Source organism: Erinaceus europaeus, chromosome 16 (assembly GCF_950295315.1).
Source record: "Erinaceus europaeus chromosome 16, mEriEur2.1, whole genome shotgun sequence".
Lineage (NCBI taxonomy): Eukaryota > Metazoa > Chordata > Mammalia > Eulipotyphla > Erinaceidae > Erinaceus > Erinaceus europaeus.
The window spans coordinates 57,547,209-57,559,242 of NC_080177.1; the positions used below are offsets into that span (position 1 = coordinate 57,547,209).

General features: G+C 37.4%; 2 protein-coding genes across 2 annotated transcripts; both read right to left on the reverse strand.

The window, feature by feature from the left end:
* Window positions 1–4,533: 4,533 nt before the first annotated feature.
* On the reverse strand, window positions 4,534–5,481 carry LOC103112297 (olfactory receptor 4F3/4F16/4F29-like). The gene has a single exon (XM_007521702.2). The coding sequence runs from the start codon at window positions 5,470–5,472 to the stop codon at window positions 4,534–4,536; it is 939 nt and encodes a 312-aa protein (XP_007521764.1). The 5' UTR covers window positions 5,473–5,481.
* Window positions 5,482–10,824: 5,343 nt separating this feature from the next.
* On the reverse strand, window positions 10,825–11,772 carry LOC103112295 (olfactory receptor 4F15-like). Its single transcript, XM_007521700.3, has one exon. It carries the CDS (start codon window positions 11,761–11,763, stop codon window positions 10,825–10,827), a length of 939 nt encoding a protein of 312 aa, XP_007521762.2. The 5' UTR covers window positions 11,764–11,772.
* Window positions 11,773–12,034: the final 262 nt, after the last annotated feature.

Here is a 12,034-nt window from a genome sequence, read left to right on the forward strand (position 1 = left end):
GTCTTTTGGTGGTGGGAATGGGGTTTATGTATACTCCTATTAATCTGTAGTCATATAAATCACTATTTAATTAATATGATAGGGGAAAAATTGATTGTATATCTCAAACATCTTAAAGCACATACCGAGTCTTTTTGATACATAGGCTGAGTCTTTGATATGTTGACTTTTGCAAAAGCCTAGACCAGGGAGAACAGAAGCAATTGGTGGCACAGCTATATACAAATAATGTCAAAGCACATAAATTATGGTGATGTTGTATATGATACAGAAAATCCTAACAAAGGAATATTTCAAAGTTAACCCAATCACCAAATAATGTGATTATAGCAATAACTATCTATTGTCTTCTTAAATCGTAAGAGAGCAGAAACCTCCTGCTTCCTCTATAGAGACTATATTTCCCCCACTCCTGGAACCTCTAGGGTGGGGCTCACTTTCCTGCATGCTTCTCTCAATTCATACCAAATGATATTCCATCTGCCGATCCCAACCTAATCAACACAAGTATCACCTCAGCATGCTTCACTTCAGATTGTGTCCAGAGACATCAGGTGTGGAATGTCAACCCTTCAGCCTCATTACTGGGGTAAGACCTTTTCTTTCATAGGATTCTCTAATTCCATTCCAGGTGGTTCAGTTCCTAACAAAGTCCCAAAACCTAGATATAGACCAGGTTCCGTGAGATAGAGCATATGTTCACATGCATCCATAAGTTAGGGCAAAATATATACCTGAAATCAAAAATACACAATAGTCTGCAGTGAGTCAGTATCAAGTTTCTAATGAAATAGTGTACACTTAGACTTAGATACCCTCCTCACCCACTTCCTGTTACAGTTCTCTCACTCACTCCAAAGCTAACCTCATCAAAGCAAGGACTGCAAAAGCTGAATAAGGGCAAGAGACTGGCATACTTCAATGATGACTCTTTAGTCCCTATCAGGCCACCCCATCAGCTGCGGCCCTATTTGGAGAGTCCTGAGATTCCTGAACAGACATGATGGGCCTAGAACTCAAATAAATCTCTCTTTCCATTATTACCAGTAATCTCTATCAGGAACAACACAATAAACCCCTTTGTAGGCCCCCCACAGGACCTTACCCTCAACTTGGGTCAACAGCAGTAGAGAATGTTCCATCCTCCGAAGGGAGGCTACTTCTATGCTATACCTGAGGAAGATATGGGGGCAGCTTGGAATATTCCTATTTATGACCACAGAATGTGAACTCAGATCTACAGGGATGCAGTGGTCGCAGTGTTCACATAGGCTCCTAAACTGAATATGGGCCCCAGACCAAATCAAATCAATGGGTTTTACACTCAACAATATTTATACACCTTTCCCATATTTGGGAGCTACTCTCTTCCATGATCCAGTTTTCTGTTCCTTTTCCAGCCACAACATCATCTCCCCAGACAATAAAATCCGCCTGTATATCAGATTTCAGGCTCAGGGGAAAAAAAAAAAAGTATGTTGTCCAGCCTCCCTTTGGAGGATGGAACATTCTCTACTGTTGTTGATCCACATTGATGGCAAGGTCCTATAATGGCTTAATAATCTACCCTAAAATGATACGTGAAGTCTTAGCAAGGAATGATGTTAAGTGTAGAAGAAAAAAATTTTTTTAATTGAAAAGTGCTCAGAAATGGCGTTCATAAAACTTGCTGATTTGTTATATTTGGAAGGTCAGAGGAATGTGGAGTCCGTTACTATTTCTAGTTGTGGTTTTGGGTTCAGCACAGAACCAGCATTCATGAAATTTCAGGTTTTATCCTGAGCACTGCAAAAGCCAGAACTAAGCAGAGTTTTAGTCTTTTTCATAAAAATAAAATAAAAATAACTTCTTTTTCTTTTTTTACTGGTGATTTAATGATGCTTTTTACTAAATTCTACTTCAAGGATGCATGTTCACAACCTCCACCACAATTCTGTGGTCACATTAACCTCCATAATCAATAATTCTATGATTTCACAAGATGGTTCATTTGCCTTTTTAAAAAGTTATTTCTCTCCCTCTATCTTCCCTCCTTTCTCAATTTCTTTCTGTCCTATTCAATTTAAAAAAAAAAGTAGAAAAAAATGGCTTCTAAAGTAATGGGTTCATAGTGCCACAGAGCTCAGCTACAACCCTGGAAGCAATAAAAAAAATAATAATAAATTTTTAAAAAATTAAAAAAGCCTTAGGAAGGAACAATGGCAGTGTAGAAGAAAATAAGAAAAGATATTAAAAACTTTTTCACAAGTGGAATTCATAGAACTTGCTGATGTTATATTTGGGAGGTCAGGAACAATGTGGAGTACATTATTATTTCTAGTTTTGGCTTATGGGTTCAACTATTGAAAAATATTGGTGCTGTATGTTTTTACTGGCAATCTTCAAAGGCAAGCTGGCATGAAGAGAAGTAGATTAGCTCAGTCTTGACATGTTTAGTGATGATGACTGTGAAGAATCTAAGTAGGCTGATATAGATTAGGAACTCAAGAAATATAATCTTTGCTTTAAAGCCTCTAGCTTTCACACAGTATCTAAAACCATGGTAATGAATACCTCAGAATATAAAATAATAATAACTGAAGATGGAATTCTGAGAAACACTAGGTTTCACAGTTAGCTGATTATGAAAATAGAAAAATGATACTTGTCAAAGACTTCCCAGCAGGTAAGAGAAAAACAAAAAAATTGTGTTAGTTCTAAAACCCAGCAGACTATTTGAAGGAGAAAGGTTAGCAACTACTAAGTAAAGAAGAAATTTTTATAAATATGAAGAATAAAGCAATTATAAAGAAGTATCCTTGATTTAGTTACACTATAGAAGACAGAGATATTATTGAAAAGATTCTAGAAGAACAGTAGAAAATAACAGACATTATTCTGTTAACTAAGCAGATTTTATTTTTAAAGCAATAAAAATACATAAAAAGCTAAGTACTTCAACAAAGTTGTTTGATCCAGATGTAGTAAACATTAAAAATATTCAATAGACTTCCCCAATGTTTACTTTAAATTTATCCTCTGAAACATGATGTATAAACTCTTAGGATGATCTTCTACTTGATCAGTAAAGGATACTCAAGGACATATGGATATATAAGAATTTATTTATTTATTCATTGTTTTTATGGGAGAGAGAGGGAGAGAGGATGTGGAAGAGTAAGAAAGAGAGATAAAGAGAAAGATTAGAACAGAGTTCAGCTTTGGCATATGATCCACCTGGATCAAAGTCCTATACACTATGACTCTGAGTTTATTCTCCCCACCAAATGCCCACATGCCCCTAGACACATTTTTGAGTTTTTATTCTTCCTGTGGAAAGACCATTGATTCTATATGTTTTTTTTAAAATATTTATTTATTTATTCCCTTTTGTTGCCCTTGTTGTTTGATTGTTGTAGTTATTATTATTGCCATCGTTGTTGGAGAGGACAGAGAAAAATGGAGAGAGGAGGAGAAGACAGAGAGGGGGAGAGAAAGATAGACACCTGCAGACCTGCTTCACTGCTTGTGAAGTGATCCCTCTGCAGGTGGGGAGCCGGGAGCTGGAACCCGGATCTTTGAGCCGGTCCTTGTGCTTTGGCCACCTGCACTTAACCTGCTGCTCTACCACCTGACTCCCAATTCTATATTTTTTAAAGAATATATTAGATTAATGAATACTGGAATATGTTCATTTTTTTTAAAATATTAGACAGAAAATGTGCTATGAGCTCTGATCACTATCACAATTATTGATAGTGATTAAGAAAAATTTTTCCCTACAACAATTACTAAAATATAAATATGAAACTAAAATTCCAACCTAAAATGAACAAATATTTCTAAAGTCAAATTCAGACCCAGGGTACAACAAAACTAATGCATATTTTATTACTGTCACATTAAACTATTAAAATATACTATATTGATTAATGATTTGCAATAACTCATATTTTATTTGTAGAATTATGATGATATATGTTTACAAATATTTCAAAATATCTTAAATTGTTACTCATCTATTGTACATTTATTTATGTTGTGGATCCAGGGACTAGCGCATGTATAATTTTACTACACTGGTTGATCTGCTTTTTTTCATTCAGCTAGAGAGACAGAGGAGACAAACAGTAAGAGACATCATAATGCTAGAGCGTCCTCTGGTATCATAGCATTTCCCATGAGTTTCAGCGGTTTGAATCTGGGCTGTATGCATGGTAAATCTTGTGCTCTACCAGGTGAGTTGCGTCTCTTACTTTTTATTATTGAGAGTAATTACAATTAGCAAGTCCTGGAAAATTGTATTTGAAGATCAAGTTTACTCGCAGAAAAACAGTTGTTTTCTATTCCCATAACTCATTGCAGTGAAAGTTATCTAGATAAAGTAAATTCATTCTTTGTAGTTGGCCAGACAAAATCATCTCTGACTTGACAGCTCTACAGTTGTGCCATCAGTCTTTACAGGTTCTTGCCATACTAGTAAGGAGAGGTATTGTGGCCTTCAGAGTTCTTGGTGAGCCTGAAGCTCTTTGTATTCTGGATCTGATCCTTCTGCTATGCAGTACTGCTAGAACTCACTACTCTTTTGCCCAGTCTCCTCATGGCCACTATCATATCTTTGTTTCTTAATGTGTAAATGGCAGGGTTCAAGACAGGTGTGATAGCAAAGTCAACAATGAACAAATACTTATCCAGTGGTGTGGCAGGGAAAGGCCAGATATAGAGAAACATACAAGGCATAAAAAACAAAATGACCACAGTGATGTGAGCTGACAGTGTGACAAACGCTTTGGATAAATCCCCCGAGGAACGTTTCCAGACAGTGACCAGAATGAAGATGTAGGATATAATTAAGGAGAAGAAAGTACCCATGGATATTAGCCCACTGTTAGCAATGATTACAAACTCTAGTTTGTAAGTGTCTACACAAGCAAGTTTCATAACTCGAGGAAAATCGCAATAAAAACTATCTACTTTATTGGGGCCACAAAAAGGCAAGTTTATGACAACAAAGAACTGAGATACAGCATGGATTATCCCCACTATCCATGCAGCTACTACAAAGGAAACACACATTCTGGGGCTCATGATGGTCATATAGTGGAGAGGCTTGCAGATGGCTGTGTACCTGTCATATGCCATGGCTATGAGTAGCACCATCTCAACTCCACCCATAACATGGATAAAAAATATCTGTATCATACATTTTGGAAAAGAAATTATGTTGCAATTAGTGAAAAGATCAGAGATCAATTTGGGCACTGTGGTGGAGGAAAGTCCTAGATCAAGAAGAGAGAGGTTGGCTAGTAGGAAATACATGGGGGAGTGTAAATGAGAGTCAATAATTACTGTGAACAGAATGAGAAGGTTTCCTAGGATGATTCCCATGTAGAACACAGTGAAGAACCAAAAGAGAAAAAGATGCACCTCCCATGAGGTTGAAAATCCAATCAATATAAATTCAGATACCACAGAGTCATTTTCTCCATCCATTGACTCAATCAGTAAAGAAGCAGACGTAATCTGAAGCAAGAAATAAGGGAGATTGAGAAATACAAACAATAAACATCAAGGAGACTATCCATTGCTCATTTTTTAACCCAAACTTCGATGAATCAGAAATCCTCCTGAGTCCCATTAAAATTGGTTTCTAATTATTCTGTATAGATTGGCTTTGATATTTATAATATAACATATCTTTGAAGGGACAAAAATGAAAAAAAAATCAAGTAGAGTTTAGGGATTTAATATTCCCTCCTTCCAAGGGGTAAGGAGAAGTCAGAATGGCCTGAAGCATTAAAACAGGAAAAGAAAATTGTGGATGAAAGTCACAATGGAATACTACTCACCTCTATGAAATGATGAAACTTTGTTTTGCCACCATTTGGATAGAACTTGTTTTAATCATGTTAAGTGAAATAAGGCAGAAGAAGCAGGAAAATTCCTAGGTATCTCATTCATAGATAAGACTTCAAAAGCAAAAAAAAAAAAATGGGGGGGAGATAGAGTGAAATTTTTAATTACTATAGTCTTTTCTTTTTTAATTTTTTTATTATTTTTTATTTATTTAAGAAAGGAGACATTAAAAAACCCACAGGATAGGAGGGGTACAACTCCACACAAATCCTACCACCCAGTCTCCACATCCTGTCCCCTCCCCTGGTAGCTTTCCCGCTCTCTATCCCTCTGGGAGTATGGATGCAGGGTGATTGTGGGTTGCAGAAGGTGGAAGGTCTGACTTCTGTAATTGCTTCCCCACTCAACTATAGTCTTTCCTGGCTGATTCATGGACCACCATGGAGGAAAAGGTGATTACAGTGAGTTGAAAAAGACATTTGAAAGAAAGTGGGGAACCAATGTTCTATGGTGGAGGGAGACGGCAAGTTTGTGGAGGGTATGGTGTGTTAAACCTGTTATGTACAGGTATGAAGCTAGATCTATGACAGGATGCATTTTACAAATCAATATTTCTTTAATAAAGTAACCTCAAAATTCCAAATGTATTTCATCAATATTCTGTACACTGATGCTACATATTCACTAACTTTTTATTTTATCTCTACTTTTAATTATCTTAGCTCACTTGTAACTTCTACATTATAACCTATAATTTATAAAACTTAGGTATGCTGGTTGTATTAAGCCATATTCAGTCTTTTCATTTCCTGTTTCTCTTCAGATGATCAAATACTTGATGAAATTGCTACAGAGAGAGAATTGACTTTCACTATCATTCTGTATAAAAGGGTAGGGAAGCATTTCCCTGACTAGGGGAATTTGAATGAAATAGTGAAAAATATTAACATATTTCATCCCCACAATGGGAAATCTGAAGTATAGAAGATATGAAGATTGTGGTGAAAGATTTAAAAAGTTGGGGACTGGGCAGTTGTCCACCAGGTTAAGCGCAAATAGCATGAAGCACAAGGACCCATGCAAGCCCCTAGCTCCTGACCTGCAGTAGGAGTCCCTTCACAAGTGGTGAAGCAAGTCTGCAAGTGCCTACCTTTCTCTCTCCCTCTCTGTCTCTCCGTCCATTTTCCCTCTATCCTATACAATAACAGAAAAAATAACTGCCAAGAGCAGTGGATTCATTGTGCCAACACCAAGCCCCAGTGATAACCCTGGAGGCAAAAGGAAAAAAAAAAGATTTAAAAAGTCCTCAAGATATTAATTTCTATAGAGAAATATGATAAATGAAATCATTTCTTTCACAAATGTTTCTTTCCCATGCCTAATACATGTTAGTCATTCTAATATTATGAATATCTTGGGTCATGGATAACCCAGAACTGAGCTAAGGCTCCATTGCATTGAAGTAAAGACTGCTCTCTCTCTCCCTCTCCCTCTCCCTCTCCCTCTCCCTCTCCCTCTCCCTCTCCCTCTCCCTCTCCCTCTCCCTCTCCCTCTCCCTCTCCCTCTCCCTCTCCCTCTCCCTCTCCCTCTCCCTCTCCCTCTCCCTCTCCCTCTCCCTCTCCCTCTCCCTCTCCCTCTCCCTCTCTCTGTCTCCCTCTCCCTCACTCTAACTCTGTTTTTCTTTCTCTTACACTCTGAAAAGTAGCCTGGAGTGCTAAAGACTTGGAGATAACAACCCAGGTTCAGCGGGAAAGCAATTACAGAAGTCAGACCTTCCACCTTCTGCACCCCATAATGACCCTGGGTCCATACTCCCAGAGGGATAAAGAATAGGAAAGCTACTAGGGGAGGGGATGGGATTTGGAGGTCTGGTGGTGGGAATTGTGTGGAGATGTACCCCTCTTATCCTATAGTTTTTGTCAGTGTTTACTTTTTATAAATAAAATTTTAAAAAAGACAAAAATATGGGAGTCAAGCGGTAGCACAGTGGGTTAAGTGCACATGGCGTGAAGCGCAAGGACCGGCATAAGGATCCAGGTTCAAGCCCCCAGCTCTCCACCTGCAGGGGAGTCGCTTCACAGGCAGTGAAACAGGTCTGCAGGTGTCTATCTTTCTCTCCCCCTCTCTGTCTTCCCCTCCTCTCTCTATTTCTCTCTGTCCTATCCAACAATGATCACATCAATAGCAACAGTAACTACAACAATAAAACAACAAGGGCAACAAAAGGGAATAAAAAATAAATATTTTTTAAAAAGATAAAAATATTGGAATGCCTGGAACAGAAAAGTAGAGGAAAAGTAATAACAAGTGGCAGAGTAGAAGAGCAATATGATCAGAGAAATTGATGTAGTATTAGAAGCATTATTAGAAGCATTTTTTTTGGACCTACCTCTTAAATTCTAAGACATGCAGCATCATTTAGCATATAAACTCAATAATTCTGGCATCGGTCTTGTACATAAGCATCTCCAATATAAAATATATAATTTCATTCCCAGTAAGAATACAGATAGTAGCACTGGGTGTTAGTGACCCATTGTTGTTTCTGAAATCCTTAATAATCAGTCAGTCTGCTATTGATATCTCCTGAGAACCTGGTGTTTGAGTCATGGTAATCTCCCAAGAGAATAAGTAGCAAAATTGTAACTTGGTAATGAGAACTATTAATGATGGACAGTGTGATATACTCACTGGATATAGGATAAGATTTTTGGGACATGAACATAATTAGCATCTGGCTGATGTCAGCCTAATGAGCATACTACAGATTTAAGCAAACCCACAAAGGATTGTGGGTGTACAGGAAGTTATTTAGGTGAGTGTCTGGCAGAAATCTCTCTCTGCTCCTGCTGCTCTTGACTGCTGTCCTTCTCCCTGAGAACCACCGTGCCACTTCCTTAGGACCCAAATATATATACCCGAACATTGAGAACTAGCTTAAAGACTTATGGCTCCCCACAATCATGACTAGCTGATATTTGCCATTTTGCTTATTTTCTGCGTTGGTTATTATGTACCTAAATAACACCCAATGTGATAAAACTCCCATTTCTGAAACACTGCCAAAACCTGCAGTCTTTTATTTATTTATTTATTTATTTTTTACTTACTACATATGATGCCTAAATGTGTCGTATTTGTACACCATACTTTTTAAATCCCTCACATGTGTCACATGTTTCTGACTCACACTAATGCAGTCACACTAATGCAGTTTTCCTAGTGCAGTTTTGGGTTCTACTTCAAATTTACCACCCATGTTGAATTTTTTTTATTAACTAAATAATTATCAACAAGATTATAGGATAAGGGGGGGGTACAATTCCACATAATTCCCATGGCCAGAGTTCCACATCGCATCCCCTCCATTAGAAGGGTCCCTATTCTTTATCCTTCTGGGAATAATATAGCCATAGACCCTTTGGAATTAGTTGAAATACCAATATAGCCACAGGCCCTCTTCACCTGCTCTATTCCAGTCTTTAGGCCCATGATTGGTCAACAATTTGTTTGGCTTTATATGCTAACTCTCTTTTCAGCTACCAGGTTCCTGATGCTAGCATGATGCCAACCAGACTTCCCTGGACAGACAACCCCACCAATGTGTCCTGGAGCTCTGCTTCCTCAGAGCCCTTCCCCACTAGGGAAAGAGAGAGACAGGCTGGGATTATGGATCAACCTGTCAACACCCATGTTCAGTGGGGAAGCAATTACAGAAGCCAAACCTTCCACCTTCTGCATCCCACAATGACCTTCGGTTCATACTCCCAGAGGGATAAAGAATAGGAAAGCTATCAGGGGAGAGGAAGGGATGCAGAGTTCTGGTGGTGGGAATTGTGTGAAGTTGTACCCCTCTTATCCTATGATTCAGTCACTGTTTCCTTTTTATGAATAAAAAATTAAATTAAAAAAATAAAAAATAATTAATTAATAAAAAAAGAAAAAAATTTTTCTCAGAGGGAGGGGAATGTCGTACCTCTATGTAATATCCTACAGTCTACAGTAAAATATAGTAGCCTGTACATGTGTATACTTTTCATTTTTTCACATATTTTAAATAATAAACTGGATGAATGAATACTGGAACATGTTCACTTTAAAAAATATTAAGCAGAAAGTGTGCTCTGAGCTCTGATCAGTATCACAACTATCAATAGTATTTAAGAATTTTTTCATCTACAACAATTACTAAAATCTAAATATAAAACTAAAATGCCATCCCAAAATGACAAAGCTATTATAAGTCAAATACAAATCCAGGGTACAACAAAACTAATGCATATTTGATATTCTTATTATAGGTTAAACATTAAAAATATAAATACAATATACTGTGTTGATTTATGATTAACAATACCTACTATTTTATCTGTTGAGTTACTATGAGATATGTTTGAAATATTTCAAGAAATTCAAAATTTTAATTATTTATTACACATTTATATTTGGTTATATTTATTTATTAAAATATTATTTGGTGCAACTTGGGACTAGTACATGTACAGTTTCACCACACTGGCTGAGCTGATTACTTTCATTCAGCTAGAGAGATAGAGACAGAAACAGCTAGAGACATCAAAGTCTGGAGCTTCTTCTGGTGTCAGAGCATTTTGCCGGAGCTTCTGGGATTTCAATCTGGGCTGTACGCATGGCAAATCCTGTGCTCTATGAAGGGATCTGCCTCTCTAGTATGGTACTTTTTATTATTGAGAGTAATTACCAAGTCCTGGAAAATTATATTTGAAGATCAAGTTTACTCGCAGAAAAACAGTTGTTTTCTATTCTCATCACTTGTCGAAGTAAAAGTAATCTAGATAAAGTAAATTCATTCTTTGTAGTTGGCCAGACAAAATCATCTCTGACTTGACAGCTCTACAGTTGTGCCATCAGACTCTACAGGTTCTTCCCATACTAGTAAGGAGAGGTATTGTGGCCTTCAGAGTTCTTGGTGAGCCCGAAGCTCTTTGTACTCTGGATCTGATCCTTCTGTTATGCAGTACTGCTAGAACTCACTACTCTTTTGCCCAGTCTCCTCATGGCCACTATCATATCTTTGTTTCTTAATGTGTAAATGGCAGGGTTCAAGAGAGGTGTGATAGCAAAGTCAAAAATGAACAAATACTTATCCAGTGGTGTGGTAGGGAAAGGCCAGATATAGAGAAACATACAAGGCATAAAAAACAAAATGACCACAGTGATGTGAGCTGACAATGTGACAAACGCTTTGGATAAATCCCCCGAGGAACGTTTCCAGACAGTGACCAGAATGAAGATGTAGGATATAATTAAGGAGAAGAAAGTACCCATGGATATTAACCCACTGTTAGCAATGATTACAAACTCTAGTTTGTAAGTGTCTACACAAGCAAGTTTCATGACACGAGGAAAATCGCAATAAAAACTATCTACTTTATTGGGGCCACAAAAAGGCAAGTTTATGACAACAAAGAACTGAGATACAGCATGGATTATCCCCACTATCCATGCAGCTACTACAAAGGAAACACACATTCTGGGGCTCATGATGGTCATATAGTGGAGAGGCTTGCAGATGGCTGTGTACCTGTCATATGCCATGGCTATGAGTAGCACCATCTCAGCTCCACCCATAACATGGATAAAAAATATCTGTATCATACATTTTGGAAAAGAAATTATGTTGCAGTTAGTGAAAAGATCAGAGATCAATTTGGGCACTGTCGTAGAAGAAAGTCCTAGATCAAAAAGAGAGAGGTTGGCTAGTAGGAAATACATGGGGGAGTGTAAATGAGAGTCAATAATTACTGTGAACAGAATGAGAAGGTTTCCTAGGATGATTCCCATGTAGAACACAGTGAAGAACCAAAAGAGAAAAAGATGCATCTCCCATGAGGTTGAAAATCCAATCAATATAAATTCAGATACCACAGAGTCATTTTCTCCATCCATTGACTCAATCAGTAAAGAAGCAGACGTAATCTGAAGCAAGAAATAAGGGAGATTGAGAAATACAAACAATAAACATCAAGGAGACTATCCATTGCTCATTTTTAACCCAAACTTCGATGAATTAGAAATCCTCCTGAGTCCCATTAAAATTGGTTTCTAGTTATTCTGCATAGTTTGGCTTTGATATTTATAATATAACATATCTTTGAAGGGACAAAAAATTTAAAAAATCAAGTAGAGTTTATGGATTTAAATTTTCCTCCCCCAACGG

What these genes read in the sequence shown, in the direction of transcription:
- LOC103112297 (XM_007521702.2), bottom strand. Translation starts at nt 5,472, where the DNA reads ATGGATGGAGAAAATGACTCTGTGGTATCTGAATTTATATTGATTGGA.
- LOC103112295 (XM_007521700.3), bottom strand. Translation starts at nt 11,763, where the DNA reads ATGGATGGAGAAAATGACTCTGTGGTATCTGAATTTATATTGATTGGA.